Here is a 21921-nt window from a genome sequence, read left to right on the forward strand (position 1 = left end):
CTTCATCCCTGATATCAATGAGCCTATTCCCAATAGGAAAGCAATCAGACTTATGATGGACTTTAAAAAAAATTGCAATGCTTTTACGTTTAGTATGAAAGAGCCCACCAATCAGGTAACTGATTTTCCTGATGTACAGTATGTCGACCGACCCACTGTTATATTAAACGTCTATAGAAAATTTATGTAGCAGGAATTACCTGTATAAGTACAAGCAATTGTAGATGGGTACAATAAAAAAGTTAGGCATGCATAGCCATGAATTCCAAGGATTTATATTAATGTTACATTTGGCTTGGGCAAAAATCCTCAAAAGTTCAATCACCCTAACACAACCACTCAATACTAACACCAACACTGACTTCCATAGTCACCATTCCACCATCCACCAGGGAGACAGTACTAAATTAGCCTTAGGCAAATGAAACATTCATGCTCATAACTTCTTTTGTAAATTGTGTAAAAGCAATTAAGTGCCAAATTACATCCTCCGAGTTTTAGTTTCCCGCTACACATCAGTGTAATGTGATGTTACACTGACATTACACTGTATGCCTTATTTTTGTCAAACAAAAACAATAAAACGACAAGTAATTTACAACACCGTGACATTTGCATTAATATGCATGTACCTGGCTTAATAAGCTGTCCGTTCTTTTGTTGCAGCTGATGATTAATTTAGATGTTCCATGCATATGGGTAGCCTGAGCCATTTGTTTCGGGGTCGCTGTGGGTTTTGAACAATCTGTTTTAATGTTTTGGACCTATGTGCATACAAAGAGACAAAACAAGCAGTTGTAGGACGATGATTTCTCTCAAAAAAAAAAAAACCCAGAAATTTAGTGCTGTCTTAAGGGACTCGGGCAAGTCCTTCGTATTCAACAGCGCCCTTGTGTGGTATGAGACTCGTGTTTTTCGGATCCTTTCACATTGAGGGAGATGAATATTGGTAAGCATTACACAGTGTTGTGACACCGGCCGGGCATGCTGCCTGAGGCCTGGCACACAACTTGCTGACAACTCGGTGTGTCAGAAATGGAACAACCGAAATCATGCGGGAAAAAACTGATAACCGATGATGCATTAAACTTGAAAAGACAGTAAGAAACCAATATTAAAAGTAATAAAAGTAAGTAATACAAGATTTCAGTAAAGAGTGTTAAGTATGGTATCATAAGGGATATAATTAATTATGATCAATTATTGCTTTCGTTGAAACACACCTCTCTCATATTCGACTCATCGAATATACAGAGTTCAAAGGTTATACTTTTGACCTTCCGTCATGATCATCTGCCTGCAACATCTTGTACATGTATGTCCGCATTGACCGAAAGATCAAAGCCGGTTTTGCAAGAAAAAAGGAGTTTGACACGTGTTTGAAAATGGCTGTAGATTTTAAGAAATGTTGGTTCCGCCTTTCATTCCTTTCAAATACTGGGTGAGTACGATTGGATTTTGTATGATGATGTTTTGGGATGATTTGCACGTATTGTAGGTCTTATCCCAGTAAGGTTAGCATGGTTAGGGGGCCAATGTAGCCCGACTAGTGTGGCACGGACTCTCATTCCCAATCCATAAGGATAGATCGGGAGTGATAGTCCGTGCCACACTAGTGGGGCTAGGGGCAAATGCAGATCAAGCTGAATTTCTGTAGGCCTAGAACTAGAGCAGGAGGACAAGTCAGCATGGTCAGGTGACCTAGGTGAGTGTGGATATGTTGATTTTTACCGAAAAGCAAAAATTCATTTTTTCGTTCTCGTGGTTGGAACGTCATCACTGAGCCTTGATTCTTCTCTCTGATTGGTCAACAATAACTTTGAATAAGCCTATTTCCCACTCTGCTGCCATGTTAACTTTACATTTGAGGTGCATGTAGGGCATGCCTAGGCCTAAGTGAACAAAGACGGGAACAAATTGTCTACAAAAACAACAATAGCAATCGTGAGCATCCATTCGCTAAGTGTTACCATGGTTCCGTGTTACCTTGGTTACTCAACATTGTTATGAATTACCCCCAGAACTGTGGGGTCTGATGTCCACCTCACTCCCAGTCATAAATTTGTTGCCCTCTGCTCTATTAAGTCTTTTGAGCTTGCACATGAAACGTAAACAAAGGCTTAGGCCTACTAGTGGCTATTCAATATTGAAAACTCGAAACTCAAACTCGTCAAAGGGGCAAATATAGTGTTGCGATCATGGTCCATGGGAAAAACTGAATCACTGACCTTAACCTTTACATCAACATGATCAAATGTTCCTGAAATTTCACTGTTTATCGTGTTTATGCACTACGAAAATCTCCCACACTGTACCGAACAGGTTTCAGTTATTTTTATCATGTTGCAGCAAAAAAGTAAGAAAACATGCAAATCCCTGTACAAAGTGAATGGAGAGTTACGCCTCTGTTCAGACGTACAATGTAAGTGCAATAAATGGAACAACCTCTGACTGCAAGAATGAAATCTTTGTTCTCATTCATGCATTATTTAAATAAAATAAATGGTTTTTTCACTTGAAATTAAAAAAAATTAAATCGGAAATTAAGTAGAGGAGCTAAAACATGCAGAAAAAGACAAAATTTTATCACGATTTCCTCATGTTCTTGCTGGAGAAAATGAGTTCCCAAATGAGCAGTGCCCTCATCATTTATGCGCGTCCCTATTAACTGCCATGTTAACTGGCAGGCACTAGCCTACAGTTGGTCCAGTCTGCTGGACTTCCTCGGCATTTGTATCATGCAGAGGGAGTCCAGTAGACTTGCCCCAAACTGGGGCTAAGAGAGATGATATACAGTACAGTGTATTTTGTCTTAAACTGTTGGACTGAGATTGTAAATGTCAGTGAAATCATTCACTAGTTAATGTCAGCCCATGTGGTTTTGTCCTCGATGAGATGTACAAGGAGAAGGCATATGATGGATAGCACACGTGTCTGTGAGAAAGGTTGGAAGCCTTAAGCTGTCAACATCGATCAAAACTTTTAACTGCGTATACATTTTGGCTAGCCTAAGTGCTACACTCCAGTTGAGATCGTCCCAACTATCAGTGAATTGGTTAACCCACACAACATATTCAATTTGGGTTAATTTTAATGTAATTTACTGCAAAGATCTTTCATGGATCTTGCTTTACACTAAATTGAAATCATCATTTCTTGCATTATGCTGTTGAGAATGTTTGTGGGGACTCGCCACTGATCATGTGAAAGCATTTTACCAATGGCTTTCCATTTTCTGTTCCTCCTGTGCAGCCCACCAGAGTCTAATGAAAAGATCTGTGTCGTCGGAGTCTTTGGAAAGAGCCAGAGGGCAAAAGGACTGATGCTAAATGGCATCACCACGACAAACAGTTTCCAGGTAATGACAAGGGGGGGTACATGTAGCATCATGGGTACATGAATAACCCAGAGTTTCTTTATGGACGACGATGCCACAGTTTGTTTAAATCTTTTTCTGTGGAACCAATGGGGCCCACAGTCGACTGAGTGCCATATGAAACCATATCAAACAAAGTGTGGTGCCGTCAGTACAGAGGTCTCTTAAACTACCTGACATGGGAAATCTTGTTGAGTGCCAAGACTTGAACATGTATTCTGGCCCAAAAGCGCTTTGATTGACCATGGGAAAATGTTATTATGGTTACATCTCATGTAGTCATCCTCTGGCAGAATTTCTAGCTGATTTTTTAATTTATAAACAATCTGATTGAGGATAACATGCTACCTAAGACACTTGATTTGTTTTCTTAATCTGAACAGAATCCTGATTTCGGCCCTCAGAAGACAGAGGTTGATAGTGTAAGTACATGTTCACATTGACCATGTTCTGCAGTCATTTTGTTCAAGTTTTACAGAGATACATGTACTGTTCATGGTAAAAACATGCCTTTAGCCATTACTGATGGCTACAAGTATCACTAATTGTTGTAATATCATTTAACTTGACTAACAAGCCCTCATCATCCAAACTCCACCAAACCAGATAGATGTAGTCAGTGGTGACGCCATGACACTGGGGTCACCGTTCATGACACAGATATACTTCTTGACCCCTGAACCTTACACCATAGCAGCATATTAGCTTTTTTCATTACTCTCACTTTTCATTGCTGATGAATACCTTATACATTTTTCTCAACCCCCCCCCAAAAAAAGTGAGGGGGGAACTATATTCCCCCACGACCATTGAAGGGCCGTTGGATATTGTTTTGCAACACATCAATGTGTTTGTTATCAAGTGTCTTGAACTTTATTGTTGTTCGGGTACAAAGCACCCTCACTTCATGGAAAGAAAATGAGACTTGACGTCACAAGTTTGTTTATAAGGTACATAAAATAGTGGTAGTTATTGCAGCATGTGATACAAGAGAGTTGGAATTAAATTGTTCTCGCTTATTTTAATTAACATCAGCTTGTTAGTTTAATACGATTTAAAAAACATAAGTTTGTGGACATAGGGTAGTTGATACGGTTGTTCTGTTTTTCCATTCTTTGAACCAGTGCAACATTGAGTGCTTTTATGATGCCGATTCTAGGGTGCTCTACCTTCACCTTCTGTCTATCCATGACACAGCGATACTCTCACGCATCTGTCAACAAATGCAGCAGAACCTTTCACATGCAGTAAGTTTAGTCTCAAATATACCTATTTTTTGGTAATATTTTAACAGGTTTTAGCACTGTGTAAAGATAGCTAAAAGCCAATATAGCTTTTTAGTTCTTTGTTTGGTGTGTTTTAGTGTATGATTTGTTTGCTTTTTGAAAGGTCAGTTTTCTTCTTTGAGACTTGCCGATATGTAGCGCAGTGAAAATATGTCAAGAACATGAAAAATATTCGAAAAACATCCGAGACAGGTCCATGATATGGCAGATAAAAACATACATGTACTTAGTTTTCCTTTTCCATTCTTGCAGGAGCAGAAAACTCACATTCGCCTTTTTGTACATGTATATTAGTTCATGTTTACAATGCACCGTTGTGTACACATGTACAGTGTACATATGGTGCACTCTGGTTACTTTTCAGCTATAACCATTATTTTTTCAACAATTATATGTACATGTAATTCAAAATGTTTCCTCTGTAGGATTGCCATGCGTTTTGGAAGGACCACGGGACGAGCCATGCCAGGGCTCTGCTGTTCATGTTCACTGTGTGTCATCTCATGGTGGTGAGCCTGTGCTATGAAGTTCAATACAATGCGATACATTGGGCAGTATTAGAAGAATTTACAAAAATGGAAATGTGTTAAAAAGAAATCCCACTTGGTGCAGATAGAAAACAAACAGGTTCATTCAGTATATGAAAGAATTTGTACAATTTTTGAATTCTTGGAATTGATCTTGTGCAGTGTTGTACAGTGTTCCACTAGGAAACCAGTTAACATACAGTACCTTACTTTAATAACACAGTGCAGATGGATAGAAAGAAAATCCTCCACAAAGACATTTTTATTCCAAAAGCTGTCAAATGACTTTCCACTGCAAGTTGTAAAGTTATCATTTGTCTTCTGTGGCTTATCACAACATTCTATTGACTTTTGTTTGTTGTTCTTTATCTTCTGTGTTTCGTCAGGTCGTCCACCCCAAGAACACTTTTGATACCAGCTACATCCAGCTGTTCAGAGCTCTTCAGAACTTGAGGTCAGCAAAGAGAGTAACCGAGAAGAAAGGGCTATAGAATAAAAATCACATGACAGTAAATACAATATGAAAGTGGTAAAAGGGGCATCCCATAATGAGAATGGCAGAATAATCACACAGAGCAAATTGTATGACTCTTTAACAATAGATTGAGTAACAGCGAACAAACAAATGAGAAGATAAAAACTGGATTTTTTTACGATTTCAGAATAGGGTGTATAGAATGAAGACAGGTGAAAGGTACTGAATGATGGACACAGAAGCATGAACATTGAACCAAGCCTGGAAATTGCAGTGTTTACATCCTGAACAGTAGCATCAATTTATAATCGTGTGCCATGCGTCCTTAACTCCATGAAATGCTGAGAAAAGCTTGCATTTTTTGCATATGCAGGGAGAAGTTGATTCCTTCCATCTCCAGCCTCCTAAAGGAAGCATCCGTAGGGAAGGAGTGCCAGACCTACGGCCGACTCTGTACACCAAGGCTGCTGTTTGTCTGCCAACAGGTTATTGGGGGGAACTCTCTCTCTCGTCCTTTGATGTGTCCAGTCAGAAGGTCCATTCACTGGATCTATCTTCGTAAAAAGATGGACCATGACAGACAGAGGAATGTGTTTGTCACCATATTTGAACAGTGCATGACTTAGTCATGTACTGTAGCTGGATTCCTTTTGTAATGAACTAATGATGGACTTTGATGAGGACTTGTTATGGATTCAAGTGCAACACTTCCCAGTAGGAAGAAGGACAACCACAAGTGAAAGTCGACCATGCTCTTCTACGTTAACCTTCCTATGCTGAAGTCACTCTTTGGGTCATTTGGTGAAGACCTCAAAGAAGCACAGCTGTGTTGTGTTGTGCACTGCACCAACAGTCCCTCACAGGAATATCAGATTGCACTTTTGTGTTGCTCAACAACTGTGCTTCACTGTTTCATGTGCATCATTGTGCAGTAAACCAAATGCAGTGAAGAGGACTGCACAAAAGACCCTGGGTCATTTTGTGCTGGCAATTTACTGTGTACACACTGAACCTGTGCATGTTTGAGTTCCATATAGAAAATACATGCTCACCAGTGACTGTGGGCTATAAAAACCAAAGGAGGGTTAAGAGATAAAAAAAGAAGGGGTGGTGTGATCTAACTCATTTTTGTTTCATTATCGGTTGTCAAAGGTTTTGCCCTATGAGGTATGTAAAGAAATCACTTGTCATCAAGGAGAAAGTCAACAAGGAGAAACAATTACAAATCAGCATTTACTTGTCGAAAATGTGTGTACCAAATTGGGTATCTATTGATCATCTTGTGTTATTACCTCCTGCAGACTGATATGACAGAAGAAGAGCTGAACTCAACAGCATCTGTGTCTAATGCAAAATCCAAGTACAAAGTAAGTATCCCTCTTCATTGCCTTCCACCCTAGGGAAGAATTATACACCTTAGTAACCATACTGGCCAAACTGGAATAAGTAATGAGAATGACATGCCCAAATGATTGTTCGGTGCCCAAGTGAGAATTCCCAGCCAATGATGTAATCCCACAATGTGATATCAACTTCAAGTTATCACAAATTAGTAAAATTCTCTCTTTTCTTTTCACACCTTAATCTAATTCCAGAATTTGACACCAGTCTTGATTTTATTTTCAGCGATGGTCTGCCCGCAAGCTTTTGCAACATTCATTGGAGGATCAGATCTACAGAATCCTACGCAAGAGCCGCATCTTGACTAATAATTTGTAAGCGTTAACGTTTATATCTGCAAGGTGTTCACAAAACTCAATCACAGGAGCATTCTAAGCTGGAACGAGCACCAATACCCCTGAATCAGTTGTGCAACAAATATTTTCTTAAAGACCATTATCTCTGTACACAGAATTTAAGAGTGGTAAATTGATAAGGACAGGAAAGTACCAGGCTTAAATTTGGAAATTTATACACTCTTCCAGAATACAGCCACTGTAAATGTGATGTTCCTACACGTAGGATCAGTTACCTACTTCTATTTATATTGACTTTACTTTTTTGGCTGTATTCTGGTTCTAATAATTTCATTGCTTGTGTCAAATTACAATGCACTTTTTCACTAGAACTCCTCAGAAATTCTCAAACCATTGCTTTAATCATATTTTCAGATCTCATTGCTTATTTACCGTACCTGGAAACCAGGCCTATGTGTATTTCTTGGATCAGCAGTGTCTGGCCACAGACCCAGTTGCATTGATGATATCGGAACTCAACAAGAATTTTCAGCCATTCAAGAGAGGTAAGTACTGCAAGTGGCTTGTTGCACATTTCCAGGTGCAAGTGTCGCAAACACTGTCACAGATATAAAATGTAAATTTGCCCTTTTCCTAAGATTACACTTGATAGGTGGCGCCACAGTATTGTAGCATTCATTTCTTGCCTTTCTCGTGCTTATTCATGGAGGCGTGCCTGCGTTCAATTTGACATTCAAGTGAGTTCTTGCATTTTACGCAGGCCTGGTCGAAGTTACTGGCCTGCCAAGCCGGTTACTGGGGGCAGCGGCATATCCAGTGTTTGGGATGGAGGGGGGCAAATTCAAAAGTGAATGCCGTTTCGGGCTTATTCAACATGATGTTTGGGGAGTAAAAAATATCGAATACCTTACTCACGGTCCCGACATCCTTGCTTTTATGTCGCAGTGTTGTTTTCTCAGGGTTTTGGTGCTAATGTTTAATAAATAGGAATTACTTTCCTACTCAACTATGAAGTCTCCATAGTTAAAAAAAAAAAAGAAATCTGATGGGTGGGGGTAAATTGCCACTCCCCCCCCCACTGGATATGCCACTGACTGGGGGAGGGTTTCCCACAATGCAAAACAGTGGCATTGATGATTTAGTTAAAGGCATTATAAAAGGTTCAGAAACGCATTGCTTGTAGTGGTAAATTGGCTCGAATCAAGTGAGTTCTGTGAAAGAGAGGTCGGAAATATACCCGTGGATGTCCATTGCTTTTGACAGTTAATAATTATAAAATAATACTAATTTATTCATTTATAAAGTGCAAATTTCTTATAGATGTGTTCTAATGCTGTACAATGAAGACATTAAGCGTGGAACAATGAATACATTTAAACATGGTTGAGCCGATTTCATACAAGTTCAAATTCATGTTGCAAACTTAGTGTCTGCATTACCTCTTGACCCAGTTGGGCCACCTTGAGTAAGCCTGTTTAAAACCTGTGACGACAACATGAGCAAATATGTGCAAACCCTGCTGACTTTATGTGACAGAACTTAAGAATGAAGAGGGTCCACACAGTGTATGCAGAGTTAAATCTTTGAACTTAGCCAGATCTCTACAGTCTTCAAAAGCCTCTTCCTCACCTGTTTCTTTCGTTCTCTTTTTGTTGAACTTGGAAAAAAGGTGACACCAAATCCCAGCCTACAACATGCCCTTCTCCGCCAGTACCCTCGGAACAGTTCCAGATATTCACGGACACAGTACCGTCTGTGGAGGATACGAAACAGCCGGATGACCTTAGGTCATTTCTTTGGGAACATGTCCAGCTGGTGCTTGATGGAAAGGGATTTGATGATGGCATTGGACGAGGGGGAGTACCACATTTTGAGGTCAGTGGAAATTATTAACACAAACAAAACATGTATATGTGATTTCACATTCTAACAATAATTGTTAGCACCAACCATGAAGGAAGAGATTCAGTGATATGTAATAGCAGAAATTTGCCCTATAAGATTCAACTGTGATGAAGTAAAAAATCTAAACATTACTGGAATTATGTTTGCCCTTGGTTCATGTATTACTCTCAGGTATATTCTTTTCAAATAAGAGGCTTTTGATTCCTTACAATGGCCCATGTCCTACTTTAAGTAAACTTGTGTACACATACCGGGTGCATAAACAATGTCCTTTTCCTTGAGGTGGCCCTATTTAGAGGTGCATCTGCAGTCCCTGGATGCTGTCTAGAGTGAATTTTTTGCACAATTAGCAGGAAGTATTGATTTATTTTTCCCGTACAAGCTAGCCTAATCCTTTTGCAATTTTCCAGGCTCTTGGCTTCAGCAAGTGGAGGTCCGTGTCTGACCGTCTCTACGAGTTCTTCATGACTGACTTGTCTGAGCCGAAGATCGCCAGCCATTTCAATGCCATGACCTCGGCCCTCGACCTGGACATGCGGTTCTCCGAAGCGTAAGTATGAATGGTTCCACCCAAGGGACTCACAGAATCTGTTGATAGCCATTGTAAGAACTTTTCCTGCATTCCGATGAATTTAGAGCTGAACATCACAACCACCATTATTTTGGTAGAGGATGCACTTTTACTTCAGTAGAAAGCATTTGATCTTGGCTCATTCAGCAACGTTCATTACAAAAATGCCAAGTACATCAGACAAAAGAGGGACTAGAGTTATGGGTATTATAAGTATATATTTTGTCTTTCACTTTTAAGTATCATCAAAGCTGTTCTTGAATCTTCATTTGTGCACAAAGCATTAAAAAGAAAAAAATGGGTAGCATTGTGCCAAGGGATTACAGCCTGTGCTTGAACCAATACTGGATGTGGCTTTTGTTGTATTTGATGCTATTTTCTCCGAAGAATATTTCCAAGAATATTTGCCTTTATTCTGACAACAGGCGATGTAATAAAGTCTTGCCCATAGCAACCAGGACATACCAAGATGGGGCCCCATCACATTACACAAGCACTGTCCATGCTAGCAGGGTGAGTTTAATCTTTAAACATGTCCAACATGTCCATTTTTGTAGGCAATATTTTAAAATGGTAAATTTTTATGTTCCAATATAGGTGTGGTAATGTATAAAGCTTTTTTAAACTATAATGTTGTGAGGCTGGTACAGTCGGTGTGCTGTTAGCTGTCTAGCAGTGCAATATTGGCTCTCCAAATTTTTTGATTTGTACTTTGACCTTCTGGGATTTGTTTTCTTACTTGACATTGCAGCTAACCCAAGCCATGAAGGTGTTCTCCCAGCATGCCCGGGGGCCGGCCTTTGAGAAGTACGCCAACCAGCTACAGGCAGAGTGCCAGCTGTTTTGGCAGGGTGGACGCCAGCTCTGCGAGGTGGTCAGTCTGACTGGCCATCACTGCATCCACAAGGTATTGGCCAGCATCGTAGCCCAGCCCATCAAAAGTCTGTCACAAGTCATCCTGTCTGAAATGAAGTCTTGAGCTGTTTCAAATGAACTGTAACAAAAGCATTCCTTTGTCATTCTTCAATATGTTACTTGTGACTGGATTTGTGAATGGACTTGTACAGCCTTGACAGCAACACTAGTATGAATATTGATCAGATTTGGAAAATTGTTGTTCTGCCATATTGTTGTTGAACTTGAATTGGTTTGTGAAGACAAGTTCCCTGGTCCCCACAAAAGCACAGAGCCAAACCTGGTCAGAGTTTGTGGCTGAAATCACCCCCCCACACACACATACACACTCACAAACAGGCTAATACAGTGTAGATGCTTGATTTGCGTGCAGTCAAAGGATTATTATTTGGTATTATTCATTTATTTCCAGAAAGGATACCAAGGATTCCAAAAAAGGGCCCCACTGTAGCTCACAAGCCTGAAGAATCCTGTAGAGAGGAGAAAATGAGAAGTAATTACAGTTATAGAAGTGGGAGGAAAAGCCCAGAGGAATATTCTGGGTAAAAGCCACGGAATCAGGTAGAGACTGAAAGCCCAATCCACATGTGGACGGAGCACGGAATCAAACTCGGACCACAGAAGTGGAAGGCAAAGAAAGCAGCACTACGCTAACTTGACTCCCCGGTGTGTTTACAATTTCAGTGTCCTGCATTGGATACAATTCCCTCTTGAAAACTGACCTTAAAGAGTTTCAGAAAAATTTGTGAGTGACAGTTATAAGGACTTAAATTGTAAATCTGTGTATCCTCCAGGCACATCTTTTGCTGGACAGCCCAACTGACCCTGAAACAGAGGCTGTGATTCCCAGAATGCCCCACACCAACAACAACCGCACCCCCTGTGCCTGTAACTGTGGGCGAACTATCGGGCAGAGGGATGATCCATTCACGCTGAAGGTGAGACCAAATTGCTGCAAATGGTTTTAAGTATTTGACGGAGGGTGGCCAGAATGTCAAATCAGCTCCTCTGGCTCGACTCAATAAGCCTTTTGCAAGTTAAGCTGTTAAGTTGAATAAAATCTGGTACTTTTCTTTACTTAACATAACAATTTGAATTTTCCATACCGAAGACACTTGCTATATCTTGTGATTCAGGGCAAACTGTTGTTTTACATAACCCCATTGGAGTGCTTTGCTCTGCGCCGTGCTGACATTTTTCATTTGGTGGAAGCAAGTTAACCCCAAAGATGTTTAGAACCCTCAGGCTGCAAACCAAATATTGGAACAGTCTGGTGCCTTTTGTCAAGTGTGACTTTAAAGCATACTCCAGTCTAGTTTGTCGTCTGTTTTGAGCATCTCATGGTTGAAGACTTGGTTTTTTTAAATAACCCTATTGAAGAAGGCACTTGCTTTGTGCTGGGCTTACCTTTTGAGTCAGTGGGAGTAACTTGACCCCAAAGACGTTGCTAAAAGTAATTGCAAGGTACTAAAAACAACTTGATATTAAGAGAATGCCCTGCCTATATTTCAGACCGGACTTAAGGTCAATGTCTTTTGAGCATAGGAGGTAGTGACAAATTCAAAATCTAGACCAAGTGATAGCTCTCAAGATTGAAATCTGACCTCTCCCCCTCGCAGCTTGCCAATTATGACTTCTTCCAAGAGCTGGAGGACCGCTGCTGCAGCAAGCACAAACACCACACATTCCGGCTGTATGAGCCTAAGCGACGGGATTCCAAGGTGCTGCCGGCATTGGCTGGCCAGGACCAGGCAAAGGGTGCTGGGAAGGAGAGTGGAAAGGAGGATGGCCTGGGCAAAATGGCCACCGAAAAGCTGAAGAGCGGTAGGGGTTGTCATTCGAATATTTGTTTGATTGAATTGAGACAGAAGGCAGATGACATAGACACTTAGAATTGAAAAATTGGTTGATGTAGAAGTGTTCACGTGCAGGATTTGAACTGAATGGAGTCCATGATTGCGTCAAGGCTGGATTTTAGAAATCACCCAAAAATACCAATTGTCACGTCATCTTAACTTGTTTTGTTTTCAGATAACACGGCAAGTATTCCTAATACCTTCAGCCCTGCTCTTAGCCTTGGCCAATCTGGGGCCAGCGATCTGCTGTCCCATGATGCCCACAGTGGGTTGCCCGGCAACAGTGCAGCCAGCCTGCTGAGCATGGGCGATGGAGTGCATGACACCATCAGAGGTAAAAATCTCAAAAAGAGTGTGGACCACCCCTCTGTCACTGAATGCCCTGGCCAAGTCTTTCATGCCTGTAAAGAGTCCCCTTTGAACTCAAAGACCTCATAGTGGATAAGCTCTGTTTAACTAGTCTCTGTAGCAGTGAAAAAAGGGAAAACCGTGAATACTTCCATGTGGCTGAAGTGACAGCTTAGTCACATTTGCCAAGCACCATCTGCTCTGAGTGGGAACAAGAGAGTAGAACAACGACAGATTTCGTTAGGAACTCAACTTGTATGGGTATGCAAGTTTATATGCCTTTGACACAGGACACGCTAAGCTAAGACAGATTTCAGTTTGATTGTACGGTCTTCTCTCGTGTGTCAAGGCTGAGCACAGGTCCCATTGATAAAGTCAGTTTTTTCAGCAGCAATGGATTCAATCTTATAGACCTGCTAAGTAGCAATTCTTGCTTACAAAATTTATTTCCCAAGCCAAAAATGGCTATAAATAGAACCTGTCATGAGAATTCTACATCACAGAATGTTTTAATAGGTACAGGGTTTTTTCCTAAGCAAGTATCTTCTTCACTTCACAGCCATAGGAAAAGTGCAGTGATGATATTCCCAGACTCATGTATTTGCAGAGTTCATTTCAGGATTCGTTATTTTTTGAAGCCTCAGCCACAGTGCCAGAGATAGTCTCTGTGCCAAGAGTGTGTAGTAAAATTTCCCAGATTCAAGCAAGGATCTTAGATTTGCAGAGTTCATTTGGTAATTCTTCATCCAGCACACCGTTTGTCCCCTCTGCTCCCCCTTATTGCAGAGAAGCCTGTGTACTACCGTGAGTCCTCGACAGCCGATTACCTGCAGGGAATGATGTGTTCCACGTCCCCCCACGGCCTGCTACCACTGTTCTCCTCCTGGTCCCTGCTGTGCTTGGGCAAGGCTTCATTGTACAACCCAAGCAAAGGTTGGTGCAGCTTCCCTCTGGGGGTAGTTTGAGACAGTCTGTGCTCTGCAAGACCTCCTTGAGATTAGCTAACCAAGAATCCTTGCCCTTGATTTCTTGCTCTTGGAGCCTACTGATTATTCTGTGTTTCTGTCTCTCTTACCCAATTGAGACTGGGTCCTAGCTAAGTGTAATCTGCCTGTTAGTGTCTTTATTCTCTTTATTTTTGTTTCCATCAACTTTAAGGCTTTTCTATCTTTTCTATATTGAACATCCCCACACTCTATATTAATTGAAATGCTCCTTGGTGTTCATACAAGTATGTTAATTGATTTATGCTGATTTTACGATATATATAAAGTAGCTCACTTGTTTACACTATTGTATGTAATGTTTGTGGTTCTGATAGAAACAGGGAAATAAGTGCGATTTTGAGCTTAACTGAAAACTGAAATTTAACGAAGTTGTGTGTCCAAATATCCAATCTCAGGTCTTTAGCCCTGGTGATAATTGACGGAAACAGATTTGAATTACCATTGGGAGTCACTGCATCCTTTAATTTGTATATTGCTATTAGGACTGGAGCAGCAGCCTGGTTTCCTGCGGGACTGTAATTTTCTGGTTCCCTGGGACATTCCCATTCCCAAGGGAAGCGCCCTGGATCCTTCTTGGCCGGTGCTGAGTGACTCGGCTGGAGCGAGTAGCCGGAAAGGTGGGAAACACCGGGACAAGAGAGGGGCCAAAGGTGGGTAGCCATCGGCTGATGCCTTGTTGTTCATTCTGTGCTTTATGGTAGAATTTTGATATGTCTTTTGCAAGTTTAATTTTAATAAAATCTGGTACACTGAGTTATCTGTTTGCACATAAACATAACAAATTGAATTTCCCAAACTAAAGACTCTGTTGCTTTACCTTGTGATTCAGGGCAAGCTTTTTCATAGCGACCACAATCTCTGGAAAGGGCTGGTTCCTTTGTGCCCTTCTTATCTACTGAAAGCTGTGTCTTATTAGTGCAAGGCGTCTCTTATGGAACTAAGCAAAAGCTTGCCCTGAATCCCGAGGTATAGCAACAGTGTTTTTAGTATGGGGAATTCAAAGTGTTATGTTCACCTGAATTCTCAGTGTACCATTTTCAATTCAAATTTAACTCGCAAAAAGTTTATTAGGACCTTCCTGGCTTGGTTATCACCCAGCTAAATTTCTTCTGTGTTTGTCATTAAGCAAGTCTGTTCCAGTGCAAAATTGATAATTGGGGAACACTCCACTGAAAGATACTCTGAATTCCGAATATCAGCTGTACATGTAACTGAGAACAGCCTTTAAACAAGGAGTGTTTTAATGCTTTGTATTAAAATTGGCCAAAATTGTATTGTATTGCTTTGTATTAAAATTGGAAATAGTTCATTCTAGCCAGTATATTGAATGAAACACAGTCACATTTCCAAAATGACCAGAAATAAGAAAAAGGGTTTTTCACAGATTTATGATCTTGTCCTTAATCTTATGCTACTGTCATATTAATATTTCCCATTTCGGAAAAGGTAGGTTATCAGTCAGTCATGCTCCACTATGTGATTTTGTGATTTAATGTCATGTTGAATTCTAATGAGTGACCCATGCTTTGCATGTAACCTGTGGGTGGCATCCTGTACATGTCATTGTCACTAGTGACCAGTGGACATTGGAATCAATTCTGAGTGGAATTGCAGTTCTTGAATGGAATTACAATTGATACCGAATATGTTAGATTCACCTAACACCACTAGCTAGAGATACAGACTCTTTCTGTAAGTTTGTATTATTTTAAAAACAGCTGTTTCCAGCTGGGACTTTGAAATACAGTAGTGTGTCCAGTGGGGAGGAATCTTGCCACCCCCAAAAGATTTTTTTTTATCAAATATTAATGAAAATATTTTATGTATCAAATATTAGCACCAGAACCGTAAGAAAACAATACCACAGAGTAAAATAACGTCAGAGCCACCACTAAGGCTTTTGATATTCTTCACCAGAACCAGGTGACGCGAAACAGGTTGACGTTGGAATGGGATTTGTCTTCAGGGACTACTGCTTACTGGGAAAGCTAGATTGCCTTCCTTGTCTTTTATTTGTTTCACCAGTTTTGGGGGTAGTTTTTGTCCATGGTTATAGGCTAGCCTAATTTTTCAAAGTTGGTGTTCCATTCCGACAATTGTTTTCACCGTACACTGCGAGTTACTTGCTTGGACTAATCAACTTTCTTGCCGGAACTATGCATTCTGGTCTGGAAAGTCGAGTCTATCCTATGACGTCATTTTTTTGCCAATTTGTCTGCTGCCCTCATCGACCGATTTCGGTAAATTTTTGCGAAAAGCCGAGGCGGAGACTGAAAAAAGCACACAGGAAATGCCAAGTTTTGCTGATTTAATGACATAAAAGAGGGGTTAAACCAACTTTTTGTTTATAAGACAGCTGGAAATTATCATATAACATCAATTTAACCCTACATGGGCTACCCCCTTTAAGGACTGTGCAGACCACACAACTGGTTTCCACTGGCAATGCTCCATATTCCCTGCATTTGGCCAAGTTGTAAATGCCCTGTGGGTTAAAGAGGCAATTAGTGCATACACATGACCCACACATGAGTGTAGAACTGCTGCACTGATTGCTTGCAATCTGTGAGCTGATCCTCATACAGATGTGGTTATCCATAATCTCTCTTAATCAGTGGCATGAATCTATCGGAACTGTTTCAGACTCCAACACTGACCCCAGCATCCGGGCCTACATCGGCAATGAGTACGAATGCCCACGGGGCCATCGCTTCATCTGCTCTGGCCCAGACAAGATCGTTAAAGCGACCGGCAGTGGGATCGTCAAGGACACGGGGACGAAATTGGTGACATCAGATATGCCACTGTACTTTCCCTGCCCATGCCGGTGAGTGTTCTGCAGTTTTACCCCCTTCCCACATAACAATGATAACACATGTAGCTGTGCTGCTTCAACTTGGGATGGGCCAATTTCATAGAGCTGCTTAAGCACAAAATTTGCTTGAGCATGAAAAAGCCTTGCTTTACAAATCAGGTTTCCAGCCAAAACTCCATGTGTTATATATTGGTTTGGAATGGTATTCACCTGTCTTTTGGTTAGCATGACAATCACATCAATTTTGAGCTGGTAACCTTTTTTTAAGCAAGGTTTTTGTGCTTAAGCAAATTCTGTGCTAAAGCAGCTCTATGAAGTTGGCCGCTGGTGAAAAAAGGTCCCTTTCATTTCCATTACTTGACATGCATTTGGGTTTCAAATGCTTGAGACTTTGAGAACACATCTGTGTATTATATGGTTATATGAAATTCCTATGAAAAAACATTGCCGTGTATGAACTGCACACAGTGTTTCAAGAGTCGAATAATTCAAATAAGACATTTGAACCATATTTTGGCATTCATGTAATAGGACTACCAAGCCTCCCCTGGGTCAGTTGATGAGGGCCTTCATTGTCACCCCTGATGTACCCCTCTACATCAAGCTGAACCCCCGACTCAGGCCTGACCAGCACCCCTGCCCTATCTTTCACCCAGAGGTCAGCGAAGATGGAATCATACTCACCGGCAATAGCTTTTGGGTCCTGCGCTTTCCGTATCCTTCAAAAAAACAATTCTGGTCCCAGACTACGGAATGCAGTACCCCCGGTTTCATATCCCTGGACATTGTTTAGCTATTCAATGATCAGTTCAAAACACAATTTAAGTCTTGTTTCCTCCCACCATCCTTGTGGATGCAATGAAAAAAAATAAAAATAAAGCAAAAACTGCCAAAGACAAAACACCCCAAGAAAAAGAAAGAGAAACGAAGGTAAGTAAACAGGCAAAAAATTTTACCTTCCAAAGGTTTTTGGCATTGTCATAAAAGTTGAATCATCTGTGTTGATTGTTTGGTTCTACATGTACAATACATGTTGTCCATTTTAGTACCAGGATTTTAAAAATTTACAGGTGGGTGTCCATTAATTGTTGATCAACTTGTTTTCATCACTCATGATGAATAGATCATTAGTGTAGTGCATTTCTGCCCTTAACTGCCTGTCTTTTAGTTATGTCTATGTTGATGAAAATGGACCTGTCCGCACCCCAACAGACAACCAACCCCTCCCTTCTGCCAAGCTGCTGAGGGGCATGTACCTGACCACGTTGGAGAAACCTCCGGACAGCTGAAACTATCCCCTGTGAGCTCCACACACCTTCTCCTTCCATGGTTAAAAGAAAACCGATGATACTGAGATGTCATTCCCTGTGACGTCAGTTGCTTCCCAGCGGCGTGTCCTGATCCGGTAAGGTGACCACAATGCGCTAGTCATTGCAGTGAAGCTTCAATGAATACCTGCCAGAGTTGGGAAAATATCACAAAATTAAACTCACTTGTTGAACAACTCCATCTGGGGATTTTATTTTTGTTTAGTTTTTTGTGGGCGTGTGCAGTAGAATACTGCTGCCGATGTTGCACTAGTTAACCAAAATGGCAATGTGACCTCTGTTTGTTGAATCAAGGCAGCATTTTGAAGGGGTCATAGCTGTCAAGAACAACGAAAGGTACTACAGGCCATTGATGTTCATAATGAACAAGATTGAACTCCAATATGGGCGGTGATGAATCTTCTCATCCAAAGAAGTCCGCAACTGCTTCAGAGCTGCCTGCTTCCCTCTGAGCAACAAGCAGATCATTGGCTTACAGATGTAAACAAACACAGAATCGTCGTCTGATGTTGAATCTTCCCATCAGCAAAGGTTCAGAAACTGTCCACCACAGGATGAATGTATTTAGCAGAAACAGGCACATGTATACTTTACTCAGAAGTTCCAATATGCCAGTACCTGGCACCGCTAAACTACCGTTCTTGTTCACCACGTGTTTCAAACTGAAAACGAGCATGTTGTGTGGCGTTTCTCAACTGCTGTCTTCACAAGTTGATTGAAAGCCCTCAAAATTGCCTTTCTTGTCCTAGTGGGAATAGTTGCCTCATAGACGTAGTTTTGTTGAAATAAGCAATGACGAAAGTGTTTCAACGCAACAGCAACTCCAAGTTTGTATCCGCCTCGAGCATAAGCACCCCCCTCATTGGTTGAAAAAAGCCGTGTTGGTCTGGAGTATTGATTTGTTGGTGGTGATGCCACTGCAACATCTGTGATTCCTATTTGTTTAACCAGCGATGCGCAAGGTAGTACCAAAGGAGCCTTCATTGCTAAGGAAATTGTGCTCTCTCTTGGTTCAGCTCAAGATGTAGGAAGGTCTACATGTAAATCCAAAATGACAGGCTTCTTAACAGGGCTGTCACAGCCAAACAGTGGGCCTCATCCCAACCAACAGACACAACTTCGAAGCTTGATGCCCAATCCTTTGGATTCATGTGCTTAAAACACTGTGGCACAAGGTTTCATCATCCAGCTGTGAACCAATCAGCATTCGGAATTCTTCTCCAGTGTTGTGGCTACATTTCAACAGCTACTATTTGTGACATACACACGATCATAATCTACAACAAATTTGGCCATCTCCAGAGGATAAGGAAACTACCTTTGCCCAAGATTGTGAGATCGGGAGAGATTTTGATATTGTGTTGTTTGTGTAATGTAATCCTCAATTTCTCTGACAATCTAGTTGGTAGTATGTGAGAAGACTAAAAATTGGTGACAAATATTAAAAGTAACATTAATTTGCTTCAAGTACATGTACTTTAATAACCACATTACCCTATAATCATTGTTGCTAAGCAATACATGAAATCAGGGTAAATGTGGCATTGAGCTCTTACTGTGACATGTGGTGAACATAGTGTACCCTTGGTAAGATTTGAAGTTGAGGCCATGTTGGATGACAGTCCAGTCATAGCCACTGACCAATAGATGGCCGACTTTGCTGACAGTGAAATATGCACTCTTTTATAGTACCTTGCAGACGTGTAGTTTACCAAAGTGAAATCTGTGAAAGCCCAGGAGTGCCGTCAAGTATATATTTTCAAAAAGTGAGGTATATTTTTTTCCAAGTTCGTTGTTATGAAGTGTATTTTTTCCAAGTTCGTTTTTATGAAGAACATTTTTTTTTCAACTTCCTTTTTACATATATTTTTCCGAACCTTGTTTATTCAAGATATATATTCTCCAGTTCATTCCGGTAGGTTTGAAACAAATCATGTCTACAAGATATATTTTTCCAATTTCATTTGTAGGAAATATTTTTAAATTCGTTTTTATGAGTTATATTTTTTTGAAGTTTTTTTTTTTTAGAAATAAACCCAAACCTGAAAATGTATATCTTCTTGAATTTAAAATTAAACATATCTCATACAAATTATTAGTTACCAGAAATGGAACAATGGTTCTAGATATAGATCTCATTAGAACGAACTAGAGAATGTTGGAAACAAACTGTGGGAAATTTATCTTGTAAAAACAAAGTTAGAAAAAATATATCTCTCGAAATGAACTTCCAAAAATATCCTTCACTTTTTGAACATACATACTTAATGGCACTACAGGACTTTTGTAGAAATCAATCTTGAGCTCTAATATGTTCTTGTTACTGCATGTGGATCCCTGTAGAGGTGTAGGAGGGGGGATAATAGGGACCACGACCCCTCTCCAAAGAAAAAGAGTTCAATTTTGGGGGGGGGAATAATAAAAGAAAGTCATTTTTGGTCCACTGCATTTCTCTGTGTAAAAAGCCCCCAGATGTAGCTTCACCTCTGCAAACTTTTTGCTCCTCTTCAGAAAGAACAAGTTTGCTCCTTCCCTGAGGATTTCAAAACTCATAAATTCAGGTTTGCCGACCAGGACTTTAAAGTGTGCTCAGGAGATATAGGTTAATGACCATCTCCATATGTCAGAATCCATACTTGCCACTGTTGGTGTTGAAGGTGCTTCATCATCCCCGCATCATTGGGCCATCCCCAGAGAACATTTTGATGCAAACATCTAATTCAGATATATTCACCATCTCTGCTGCACGGTCAAACCCATAGAGGACCTTACAGTTGCTGCAAATCATTGTATACGTGCAAAGCTAGCCACTCGTACAAAGTTGAAAAGAGATAGCATCATGAATTCAAGTGATCGTTATAACCACTTAACACTTTAATCAAGTGATCATGGAGTATTCAGTGATGGTTATTTTTTTCTGTCAGAGAAAGGAAATAAAACAGCTTGTGGAAGCATAAAACTGACAAGAGTGGGTGTGATATCTGTTTAGCCTTATTTTCCATCAGTCGTCAGTAGTTGAGAGTGCATCTGACTCATTCTTCACAGGTTGTATAAATAAAGCTTGTGCTGCCCGCGTATTTGTTTGTATTTTATTTTAGTTCTCTTTTTCCTCTTTGTAGAAATCAAGAGATAAAAAGTGTTACGGCAAAACTGGAAATTTACTGTGGAGTTCCTGGAAGCACCAAATAATACCCGTAACTTCACATTTATTATGTCTTTTCTGTGGAAACATGTTACATACTCTATCTGTAGAAACATGTAACATACAGTTTGGGTAGAAAGTTTATATACACTTGGTAGAAAAACAGTTTTCCTCAATTGTTTGCTGTTTGAAATAGTTTTGTCAATTTGTTTTTACGAGGTGAGACAAATTGTATCTTATTAACTTAATTTTCATAATGTGTACTTCAGTTGAAAATACTCAGAGACATTTATTAGGGTTCAAAATATTAATATTTCTGAAAAAACATTTTGTGAAAATTTACATCTACCCCATTCTTGTCGTTCAAAAACACTTCAAAAAGTGGTCCACTTCGACTATTTACATCTACCTCATTCTTCTCGTTCAAAAACACTTCAGAAAGTGGTCCACTTCGACTATGAGATGAGACAAAATAAAAGGAAAGTGGCACTAAATTTTAGGGTTGGAGTATGTAAAATCATGTTGATTGTTTGTAAAAATAAATATTAATCATGTACATGCATGTCTTTGGGTGTTTTTATTTGACGCATACACCATTTACATTAAGTAGAGACCCATCTTGTCTGTCCTCAGGAAAAGAAAAGTTGGTAAGAATGAGTGAAGATGTGAATTT

At 40.3% G+C, this 21921-nt stretch overlaps 1 protein-coding gene across 1 annotated transcript; it reads left to right on the forward strand.

The window, feature by feature from the left end:
• The first annotated feature begins 1270 nt into the window (after positions 1–1270).
• smg8 (SMG8 nonsense mediated mRNA decay factor) lies at positions 1271–21072 on the forward strand. Its single transcript, XM_022253585.2, has 22 exons — positions 1271–1441; positions 3253–3358; positions 3760–3798; positions 4501–4623; positions 5088–5171; positions 5576–5643; positions 6038–6149; positions 6966–7031; positions 7291–7379; positions 7776–7906; positions 9031–9236; positions 9677–9816; positions 10263–10350; positions 10589–10744; positions 11547–11690; positions 12372–12576; positions 12784–12942; positions 13743–13889; positions 14446–14613; positions 16607–16790; positions 17310–17492; positions 17947–21072. Exons 1-22 carry the CDS (start codon positions 1314–1316, stop codon positions 18065–18067), a joined length of 2847 nt encoding a protein of 948 aa, XP_022109277.2. The 5' UTR covers positions 1271–1313; the 3' UTR covers positions 18068–21072.
• The last annotated feature ends 849 nt before the right edge of the window (positions 21073–21921 follow it).

Source organism: Acanthaster planci, linkage group LG16 (genome assembly GCF_054643075.1).
Source record: "Acanthaster planci isolate LZ-2023a linkage group LG16, COTS_SCS, whole genome shotgun sequence".
NCBI lineage: Eukaryota > Metazoa > Echinodermata > Asteroidea > Valvatida > Acanthasteridae > Acanthaster > Acanthaster planci.